This window comes from Gadus macrocephalus, chromosome 13, assembly GCF_031168955.1.
Source record: "Gadus macrocephalus chromosome 13, ASM3116895v1".
NCBI classification, from domain to species: domain Eukaryota; kingdom Metazoa; phylum Chordata; class Actinopteri; order Gadiformes; family Gadidae; genus Gadus; species Gadus macrocephalus.
The window spans coordinates 16,889,772-16,901,396 of record NC_082394.1 but is presented as its reverse complement, the minus strand read 5'-3'; the positions used below and the strand labels follow the sequence as shown (position 1 = coordinate 16,901,396).

Genomic DNA, 11,625 nt, shown 5'->3' with positions numbered 1-11,625 from the left:
ATGTACTAAACTTTTGTCCCACATTGGACGCTTACACCTGAATAGCCAGATGAACATAATATTGGACTCTTTAATAAGGCACAGTTACAATACTTTGACCCTAATTTGATTCCATAGGAAGCAAGACAACCAATGAATGATGAGGATATAGGGTTTTTTATTGGACTTTATTATGCGCAACCCACAGTAGACGAATTGCGTTTTGTGTAGCGCAATACACAAATATTCAGTATTTTTGCCTCGTAAAATGATATCACCATGGATATAGCGATCCACAAATGTAAATGTTTTACTTGTGACTCGTAAAATGTTAATCACACAGATATTACACAATCCACAAATACATAATGCCCGCCTTTGTCTGGTAAAATGAATTACACAGTCACTTTTACACACTTACAGGACTTGCTTAAAAAATATATACATATATTTATTTACAGTCAGCTAGGAGGATGCAGGGATCAAATTAGCAACCTTCCGAGTCTACCTGTTCTACCTCCTGAGCTACGGCTGCCCCCTCATCCCCCGCCCTGCCAGACCTCTGTCTCTGACCTCTGTCTCTGACCTCTGTCTCTGACCCCTGTCTCTGACCCCTGTCTCTGACCTCTGTCTCTGACCTCTGTCTCTGACCCCTGTCTCTGACCTCTGTCTCTGACCCCTGTCTCTGACCTCTGTCTCTGACCTCTGTCTCTGACCCCTGTCTCTGACCCCTGTCTCTGACCTCTGTCTCTGACCCCTGTCTCTGACCCCTGTCTCTGACCTCTGTCTCTGACCCCTGTCTCTGACCCCTGTCTCTGACCCCTGTCTCTGACCTCTGTCTCTGACCTCTGTCTCTGACCCCTGTCTCTAACCTCTGTCTCTGACCTCTGTCTCTGACCTCTGTCTCTGACCTCTGTCTCCCACTGTAAGTTGATGAAACCTTCTCCCTGGCCAAACAGTTAATTTAAAACCTTCTCCCTGCCCTCACACCTGTCCCAGCTAGATCCCCCTCTCTGACCCCCACTTTTAGTTGATTTCGGCCAAAAATCTGTCTCTATTCCCCCATTACTCTAGAGGAGTTGATCGAACCATGTATGTGGATTCACCTTCATCTCATCCTCCTCTCTGCCAGACCTCTGGCTCTTATGTACCGTATTGTTCTTAAATGAATTAATCAATGGAGTAACTAAGGGTTTTGTTCTAGCCCCAAATGGCCCTTTGTTTGACTTACAGTCCAACAACAGACCTCACAGGGCCTACCTCACCCAGGTATCACAACCTGCCAATTGTTCAACAAAGAGAGGCTATGGGACAGGGGTGCCAAGCTACTTTCAAAACATCCAGGTCAAAAAGATATACCTACATTAAAAGATGCAAACAAATATTTATTTTTCTGTATTTTGATGATTTGCACTGAATGGAGTCATCCAAGGTTGCATAGTCCGGAGAGTTGCTGCTGGTATCTAGTCTCAAGCAGGATTCCAAATTACCATCAGTCATGGTGGAACGGTATTTAGACTTAATAATCTTCATGTGGGAAAAGGCTGACTGGCATAAATAAGTAAAGCCAAATAATTAATTCCTTTGTGAGTAAGTTCCAAAATGGTCGCTGAGCCCTGGACTTAAGCTCGATATCAGCTTTAACTATCAAAATCTCATCCTCCACTGCAGCTGGTTCAGGTGAAACAGCGCTGAAAATTTGCAGTAAATAAACCTCAACATTTTCCCTAAATGGATAGCACATAAATGTATCGAATGTCTTGAGTAAATCAAGGTCTCGAAACAACTTCTTTTTTTTTTTTGGAATGTCACACAAACTACCAGAACAGCCTTTGCGATCAACCGGGCAAATTAAGCAGTGTACCACACCAGATCATAACTTCTCCGTTTGCTAACCATTAGATGAGTCGAGTACCCAAAGAGCCTTAGATAAACCAATGTGGGGTAGCCCAGTACTGTGCTCAAGACAATCACACTAAAAATAACTTCATGAACATGGTAAACATTGTTATAAGTTCATAATGGTACCGTACACATTTCAGGGTTCCAGAATTAGATTCTCCTTGTGGGGGTAGCTGACGGGGGAGTTGAAAATGTTAAATTTTTTGTTTTGGAAAGATATTGGATATTCAACCGAGAAGCAGTACTTCCAGTCGAAGCTGTCTGGCAGCTTTCATTCTCTATTGAGCAATTGTTTGGTCAATATCTCTAGACAATTACACAAATTACAAAGGACCCTGTCCTTAAAAGTGGCCTAACTACAACACATTAAACCGGGGGTGTCTCACATTTCAAAACAAGTAGGTAAATAAGTAAATTTGGTATTTCGCACATCCCTCATACTGATCGGTGAACTCATGATTGATGATATTCAGGATTTTGACCTGCCAAAATCTCTGTGGTCCTCTCTGGCTTTGAACATTGTTGGAAACAATTATGATAATGTAGGTACACAAATCAGCAAAGTTGAGTCTGGTCGTTCTTAGATATTTTTATGTGTAAATTGCTACATAATAAACTTTTAAGACAACCTTTTTCTGACAAAAGAACCTCACAGACCACCTAACTACCCAAATATCCGAGAACAAATAGGCCTACTTCGACAGTATGTTACGCTAAATGGAGTTATTAATACAAATGCACTATGCTGTTCCTTTGCAGCAGATTTGCATGACTAAATTATAATAATCACAAAGCCTGTGAACAGTTTGAGAGTCACTGACCTATGGAAAAGGTCTTATTCCTGGCCCTTTCACTAACTACGACTTTAGTAGAGGATAGAATCTGCAATCGGATAGTCCCCCTGTTTTTTTTGCCTAGTTCTGAAGTTTTGTTCGAACAGTTTTAATGGAACAGTCCGTTTTTGAAACCCCGGCCTCTGCGTCATTGTCAGGTAGATGAGCATGATTCCCCCCACTCAGGTGAACACCCGCTACCAGTCCAAACACAGCACATATTCTGCTGGAGGATGTGGAGCTCCGTCTGGGCAGCGGTTAAATGAGGCTTGCAAGGGAAAGTGGCTTTTCGGACACTTATAACGCGAGTGTGTGTGGATAATGAAGCGCTGTCTAAGCAGTGATTCATTTGATACCCTGTCTGAGGGTAAGGCTTCCCTGACACATAGTATAACGCTATGGCACATGGGGCAGCTCCGCCTGAGCAGCGATTTATTTCATGCCCGCGTCTGATTGAGGGTTAGGCCTTCCAGACACATAAAGTGTAACACAAGTGTGTCTGTGTGGACGGTGAAGCTCCATCTGCACATTCTCCCAAAACCCAAAAATGACAGGACAGACTCAGAGTGGAATAATTTCATTTTTAAGGTCAATGTCCCAGCTACAGTTTGCTCTGATTTGTTGAGGCTTAAACTTGAAGAAATTATGCAGAAAATACCACAGCAAAGGAGGATGTTATTGCTGCCCTAAGCAACTTTTACCCCTGAGGAAATCAGCTTTGACGCAAATATATGGCGTTTCCCAATGGACAGATGGACTATTCAACCTTTATTCATTTGAATAGCTGTATAGCTCCAAAAACGTATAAAACTGGATCTTAATCTACTCGTCAACCACTAGGGGTCTCTTGCGGACCGCTTGATACAACTTGAGAAAGACTGCTTTAAGCCCCCTAGAATAGGTCCAGAGACGCCACTGGGAGATTTCCGTTCCCTAGACATGTACATCTTTCGGATATTGCTTTGACAATTACTTTGTTTGAAAAAAATATTTATTCTCCTTGTCTTTGTTATTTTTATTCTTGTCATGTTCTTATGCTTCTCGCTCTGTTCGCTGCATGCACAGGGGAAGTGATAGGAAGTAAGAGACAGGAAATTGAGTTGCATACACAGACATTGCTAGAGTTCATGATCCTCTCTTAGCCTCGGGCGAGCAGCACTGCGGAGCCAAGAACTTAGGATAACATTGATAGTATTTCATTCTTATGAATAATGATGAAAGTAATACTAATTACATTAACAAGGTTTGACTTGCATATGCATCTCTGTTGCACTTCACAGGATATCTCTGGCAGTGATGACAGTGAGAGAGAGGAGGATGAAAATACTGTGCGAGGCAATTGGACCAATAAGAGGGAGTATCTTCTCTCCATGATCGGTATGGCTGTTGGCCTCGGCAACATCTGGAGGTTTCCATATTTGGCGTATAAGAATGGAGGAGGTATTTTTTTTATCTTATTCCTTTTAGACTAATAACTGAATAGCACAAATGAATACATGTATTTTGTTGTATTTGTTGTATTTTGTTGTGCTTTGCGCATGGTTTTTTCTTCTCTGTGATCGTTGGCCCTTCTTTGTGTTTTTCATTGTAGGGGCCTTCCTCATTCCCTACTTTATCATGTTGATCTGTCTTGGGGTCCCCCTCTACTTTCTGGAGACGGCTCTGGGGCAGTTCTGCAGCCAGGGCCCCATTAACACATGGAGCGCAGTGCCTCTGCTCCAGGGTAAACCCAATGCTTACCTTCTCTGAATGACCTGCAGAATTAAGATTAATAGATCATTCAATCGATCACTATAGACCTTTTGGTATCTTCACGAGGGTACAACAGTATCTGAATAAAATGTAGAAAAAGCATCCCCTTGTTAATTACTTTGCTAGAAAGACTTTCTCCTTCGACACAAGCCACATTGTAATGTCTGTTGAAGTCTCAGCATGCCAGATGTTCATATTCTCCCTCCTCTTCTCCAGGGGTTGGCATGGCGGGGCTGATTGGGAACGTGATGGTTTCCATATACTACGGGGTCATCCTCTCCTACACTTTATATTACTTATTTGCATCCTTCCAGTATCCCCTCCCATGGACTAACGTCTTGGATGGTGTGAACTGCACCAGCCCACAACATGGTACTCATTATGTTAGACTTTGTTTCTACCCTGATACCATTCAGAAATAGTGAAATAGAGCTCATATTTTATGAAGATGTGTCTGCAAATTGATTGTGTGTTCCTTAAATTGTTCTTCAAATAACACCTTTATTTATATATCTGTATGTATGAAACATGTACTTATTATGTATGCTCTGAAGATATGAACAGCATTTTAATTGTAACTGAAAGCCTCACTCACTCATTTGCCGGCCATCTCTTCCCCCTCTAGTGGCTGTCAATGTAACCAGCATGTCAGTGTCTAACTGGACCAGGGAAAACCGTTCCTGCACTACCTCCAACATCACCACGAGTCTCACTGAGCAGTACTGGGAGTAAGAGTGTAGCATATATATGCGACTACAAAGGACTAATACTGAATCCGAATTTCGTATTTCCATTATAGAACTAAATCTAATCGAATAAACGTCTCTCACTCCTTCCATTCAGTCAGGTGGTCCTGCAACGATCCAGTGGGCTTGGTGAGACGGGGTCGATAGTCTGGCAGTTGGCCCTCTGTCTGCTGTTGAGCTCCATCATCATTGCTGCAGTCCTGCTGAAAGGAATCAAGTCTTCTGGAAAAGTGAGTATGTTTTGATTCAACGCAATGTCAGCACGGGTGCAAAGATCTGCATTGTGAGTAGGGACAAGAATAAGGTGTATCTCCAGCCCCTGTGGTTTTTGGTTTCTGGCCCAAGCTCTGTGCCGTCTCCGCCCAGAAGTACTGCTGCAACATAGTAGGAATGCTGGATCCTAGATTATTTCGAACCCAAAACAATATTGGAAATTACCGTATAACCTTCAAATGACCATGAGTCTCGGTCGTGACACATTAAAATGACCTATACCTTAGGCAAACTTCCATTTGATTGATCGGCATGAAACGTTGATTTTGTATAGAAATGTACATGTAGGTATTGTCCACACTCACCATCAAACCAGACGCACCGGTTGCCTGAAGGCTTTTCCAGAGGGTCTAGCCCATAAAATACCTCATTATTGGAAAAGCTCTCTGATATTGCTACTTGTGTTATGCAGGCTTTGCATATGGTGTCTAACTCATATTTAATATTTACATTGAATGCTTAGTGTCGTATTCTGCATGCTCTGATATCATGCTTCCCTTAGGTTGTGTACTTCACAGCCACATTCCCCTATGTGGTGCTTACCATCCTGCTGATCAGGGGTCTGACACTAGAGGGCGCCAAAGATGGAATCGATTTCTACATTGGCTCGAAATCGAATCTGACTAAATTAGCAGAGATAGAGGTAAGACCCGGTCCTCCTTCTCTTAACTGCCACTTGGGTAATACACCAATATATATATATCGCGGGAATTGTAACTTTTGCTCACCTGATTCTACCTGTGTGTATGTTATAGGTTTGGAGGGATGCTGCCACTCAGATCTTCTATTCACTGTCTGTTGGATTCGGGGGAGTCACAGCATTGTCCTCGTACAACAAGTTTCAGAACAACTTGGTTATGGACACCTTTTTAATATGCATTATTAATTGTGGTAGGAGAAAAGTATTCTGTTGTATATTCAAACTTGTGATACGAAAAATATGAATGAAAATGTGCAAAAAAACATGATCAGGAGTAAAGCAGGGGTAATTACTGAATGACTCCCGCACATAGTCAGCAGATAATCTCCATTTGGCAATAATTTGTCTTTGAATGAAAACTTACATAACTTACTTTCAACATCTTCATTTCATATAGCCACAAGCATTTTTGCTGGCTTTGCCATCTTTTCTATATTGGGGTACATGGCTCACATCTATGGGATTCCTATTGAAGAGGTGACCAAGGAAGGTGAGACAGAGCTGTTCATTGCACTCTACACAGTAACACAATGTCATCACCATTGGCCATTGCAAGTCTCGTCATTCATTGGTTTCTCTCTCTTTGCCCAGGATTTGGTCTGGCATTCATTGTATATCCAGCTGCACTGGCTAACCTTCCAATTTCACCTTTATGGTCCATCTTGTTCTTTTTAATGCTCTTCACTTTGGGTCTTGACAGTCAGTTTGCTGGCATGGGTGAGTTTAAGATTGACATTGTCCTCTTGGAATCCCAGCATTAATGTTTACACGAGGCATAATCATAAGCCAAATATTTTCGCATTAATTTGCAAATTCTTATTTTATTTGTTTGTACGTCATGTGTACATCGTTTTGTTTTCTCTTTTGTGTTGTCAATGTCTCTCTATTCTTTCCATATCCATTTATAGAGCTGATAACAACCTGCCTGCATGATGCATTCCCTAAATACATAGAAAAGAAACGCGCATTAATCGCAATAGTCACATGTGCCTTTATGTTTCTGCTGGGACTTCCATGTGTTACACAGGTTCGTCTTCTGAAACATTTCACCACTTTTACTGCTGTTTTGCATTTTGAGCTTTAGGTTCTTAACCACAATGTGTGTGTGTGTGTGTGTGTGTGTGTGTGTGTGTGTGTGTGTGTGTGTGTGTGTGTGTGTGTGTGTGTGTGTGTGTGTGTGTGTGTGTGTGTGTGTGTGTGTGTGTGTGTGTGTGTGTGTGTGTGTGTGTGTGTGTGTGTGTGTGTGTGTGTGTGTGTGTGTTTGTTTGTGTATTTATGTGTGTTTACAGGCAGGAATATACTGGGTGACGCTAATAGACCACTTTGTTGCTGGCTGGGTCGTGCTAGTTATTGGGTTTTTAGAAGTTTTTGGCATATTCTACGTTTATGGTAAATATGTGAAATATATATGAATATTTTTTCCGTAATCTTTGAGATATTCACACATTTACAAGATTGTATTTGCATGTCTTTAACGATGTCGTTTCAGGTGGCCGTCTCTTCATTAAAGACATTGAGATGATGATCGGGACTAAGAGTGTGTGGTTCTGGCTGTATTGGAGACTATGTTGGTACTTCATCACACCCTTCGTCACACTTGTAAGTGCACTCCTAAATACGCTCTGAAAATGACCCCAAACCCTGGAAACAAAGAATATTGTGTCCGTCAATCGTAAGGCTGATGAACTAGCACCATACTTTCCAGTTTACACTGTGTCACATGACAGCTTATATGTTATACTTTATGTAAGATGTCTGTTCTTTATGGAATAAAAAATGGCCAATAGTTAGCATACAGTATATTCATAGTATATTCAGTTCAAGCTAAATGATTGTTAGGCAGTGAATAATTCTGGTTAATACTTGGTTGGTAAGTGAAAGGACTAGTAAAGTTAACCTATACCAGAGCATTGTTAAATACTTTGATTGGTCAATAACATTCCAAGGGTGTGCATTGTTTTTCATAACCTGACACCTTTTAACATTTTCCTTTGACAATTCCAAAACAATATTCTCAAAGGGCTGCAGAACTAAATTTTATTCAGCTGATTAAGTCAATAAAAAGAACATTAATGTTATAGGTGAAATTAACTAATATCTAATTATTGTTGGTAAATATGGTATACATGGAATAAACCACCCTGTCGTGGTTTATTCCTTATGCACTGACCCTGACTTTGCTGCCTCTGTGTCTAGATAATCCTGGTGTTGTCTCTGGCTATGTCCTTACCTCCCACCTATGGAACAGTAGAGTACCCTGCCTGGGGTTTGGACCTTGGCTGGTGCATGGCTGTCTTCTGCATTGTCCTGATCCCTGCCACTGCCCTGTACAAACTGGCAGGAGCACAGGGAAGTTTCAGGAAGGTGTGTGTGTTTATCACTTCTTCACTGTTTGTTTTTTGTGTGTCTGCCTGTGTATGTGTCCGTGTGTGCATGCATGCGGGCATGCATTTGTTTGTGTCAGTGTGAATGCACAGAATGTTTTTGCAATTATCGGTTCTTGCTTGAATGTGTGTACTTGCGTGCATGCCCACGATCAGTCCACACTTTGAATCCTGCTTCTGCCCACAGAGACTGAGGTTGTTGTGCTCTCCCTCTGAGGATTGGCATCCCTACCTGGACGTCCACCGAGGTGAACGATATTCACAAGAGCGCTTCCACACAGGAAACGTGGTTGATGACGAACCATCCTGCCGCACATGCTGCCTTTCATGACTGTTGTTTATTTGTTTGTCTATGCTTGCTAGTTTGTGCATATCCTGTCAGCTATTAGTGAAAAGTTGCATGACTCGGTTTGCTGCCTCCATTAAAAATATGAGCACTTTAGATGCAAAGATTTGTTTATATTTTCACTTTTTAATCAATAAATTGATAATGTAACCAACCATTTTCTTACCGTAACCGTTTACATCATATATCACATTTGCATAATTCTCTATTTAATAAAGATTACTGGCGGTTCTGTTGTGGGGCTAGTAGACTAATAAAAGACGATTCTCGCAACCTCATGTTTCATTTTCTCTGCAGATAAGGTCTGGATCTCCTCCCATACAAACGATTTCTGCGTTTACCGCTATTACCCTAACCCTAACCAATATACTGTATCCCTAACCCTATTACCCTAACAGGATATACTGAAATTGACATGAGTTGTCAACATCACACGTTGTGTCCAAACCAGGTCATTCAACACAGCAAGAATTGTATGCATAGAGAAGGCCTTAGACGTTTACCCTCCTTTGTAGTCTGCTACCAGGGACACGGGAAGTCAGTCCGAGGGGGGGGTGCTGAGAGAGAATCTATATAATGACGTCATAATAAATGCTGCGCAACATCCGTTGTTTACAGAGACGAGATGAGGGGTGACGTCACATTCAGGGATCCGCTCTGATAAACACTCTACTGGTGTGTAAAAAGAGTTCTGCCAACTAGCCACTGTTATTCGCAAACGTTAGCAAATAAACAATGTGGAAATTAGAGTCAACTCGGCTGATACTGGGCTGAATTTCACACACTAACAACATGCCGACAAGCTGTTGCGGTCCGGGATTATACACAGCGTTATAACAAGGATTCAGGAGGTTATTTCTAAAGGTTTACAAAGGAAAGTGACAATAATAGAAAGCCTTAATTTTCATCCAGACTTACGAGTTGTCTGATATGAGGAAGGTGACGATTTCTCCGTCAAGTGAACCGCCCGTCTTTGCTCTTTTTTTGCCAAAAAGTTTACGTGCGGGATTCCAGAATCAAAACGATAACATTCAACGTGTCTATTAATATGGCAGCAACATTTTACACCAGTTTTAGAATGTTCACTACAACAGATGTTGAACACCAACATGCTTATGTAAAATCAGCATAGTACCAATAATATGATAAATATCATAAAAAGGGTGGATGTCAATAATTTAATGAAAAATCATGTTGTATGATAAAATTATACAACAAAAAAAAAGCAGAAAACTTTCTCACTTGCAGTTACAGCCAGGGGCCGCTGCAGCACCCTAAGCACCCCCACTTCCCGCGTCCCTGGGTAACACTGTTGTTTTTTATTGGTCGTCATGAAAAAAAACATAAGGGGTAACACTGTTGTTTTTTATTGGTCGTCATGAAAAAAAACGTAAGGGGTAACACTGTTGTCTTTTATTGGTCGTCATGAAAAAAAACATAAGGGGTAACACTGTTGTTTTTGATTGGTCGTCACGAAAAAAAACATAAAGGGGGTAACAGTTGGTTTTTTTGGTCGTCATGAAAAAAAACATAAGGGGTAACACTGTTGTTTATTATTTGTCGTCTTGAAAAAAAAATAAGGGAAATAATAGAAATACACACTTACATTTTAATGTCATGTATATCCTCTTTAATGATGATTGAATATTGTTTTTTGTCATCGCCTCAGTGGTGCAGTGGGGTGCACTCTGCCTAACCCCCTGGAGACCGGGGTTCAAGTCCGGTTGTTGACCTCTGTTGGAAGTTTCTTATCTCTATTTCATGCGAATTATAAATTCAAGTATAACCTTTGTGATGACTTTAACCGGTGTCTTGATGGTGCATTGTTAAGTTTGGAGGTTAACAACGTCGACAGGGGTGCCACTGTTGTTTTTTATTGGTCAACATGGAAAAAACACGAGAGGAAACTGTCGTTTTTTATCGGCCGTCATGAAATAAATATAAGGGGAAAACACTGTCGATATTTATCAAATAAAACATAGGGGGTGACACTGTTGTTTTTCTTTGGTCGTCATGAAAAAAACCATAAGGGGTAACACTGTTGTTTTTTATTGGTCGTCATGAAAGAAAACATAAGGGGTAACACTGTTGTTTTTTATTGGTCGTCATGAAAAAAAACATAAGGGGTAACACTGTCGTTTTTTATCAGTCATCATGAAAAAAACAAGGGGTAACACTGTCGTTTTTTTTCATGACGACCAATAAAAAACGACAGTGTTACCCCTTGTGGTTTTTTTCATGACGACAAAAGAAAAACAACAGTGTTACCCCCTATGTTTTATTTGATAAATATCGACAGTGTTACCCCTTATGTTTATTTCATGACGACCAATAAAAAACAGCAGTCTTACCCCTTATGTTTTTTTTCATGATGACCAATAAAAACGACAGTGTAACACTGTCGTTTTTATCAAATGAAACATGAGGGGTGACACCGTCATTTTTCTTTGGTAGTCACGAAAAAAAACATAAGGGGTAACACTGTCGTTTTTTATCAGTCATCATGAAAAAAACAAGGGGTAACACTGTCGTTTTTTTTCATGACGACCAATAAAAAACGACAGTGTTACCCCTTGTGGTTTTTTTCATGACGACCAAAGAAAAACAACAGTGTTACCCCCTATGTTTTATTTGATAAATATCGACAGTGTTACCCCTTATGTTTATTTCATGACGACCAATAAAAAACAGCAGTCTTACCCCTTATGTT

At 40.9% G+C, this 11,625-nt stretch overlaps 1 protein-coding gene across 1 annotated transcript in view; it reads left to right on the top strand.

Moving 5' to 3' along the window:
* slc6a14 (solute carrier family 6 member 14) overlaps nt 1-9,190 on the top strand; it is a 10,334-nt gene extending 1,144 nt beyond the window's left edge. Inside the window, exons 2-15 of the mRNA XM_060070011.1 lie at nt 3,995-4,154; nt 4,306-4,437; nt 4,683-4,838; nt 5,092-5,194; nt 5,310-5,442; nt 5,988-6,128; nt 6,241-6,376; nt 6,583-6,675; nt 6,777-6,902; nt 7,094-7,212; nt 7,475-7,574; nt 7,675-7,784; nt 8,382-8,549; nt 8,757-9,190. Coding sequence (XP_059925994.1) covers nt 3,995-4,154; nt 4,306-4,437; nt 4,683-4,838; nt 5,092-5,194; nt 5,310-5,442; nt 5,988-6,128; nt 6,241-6,376; nt 6,583-6,675; nt 6,777-6,902; nt 7,094-7,212; nt 7,475-7,574; nt 7,675-7,784; nt 8,382-8,549; nt 8,757-8,900 — 1,821 coding nt within the window. The 3' untranslated portion in view covers nt 8,901-9,190. The remainder of the gene's footprint in view (nt 1-3,994; nt 4,155-4,305; nt 4,438-4,682; nt 4,839-5,091; nt 5,195-5,309; nt 5,443-5,987; nt 6,129-6,240; nt 6,377-6,582; nt 6,676-6,776; nt 6,903-7,093; nt 7,213-7,474; nt 7,575-7,674; nt 7,785-8,381; nt 8,550-8,756) is intronic.
* The last annotated feature ends 2,435 nt before the right edge of the window (nt 9,191-11,625 follow it).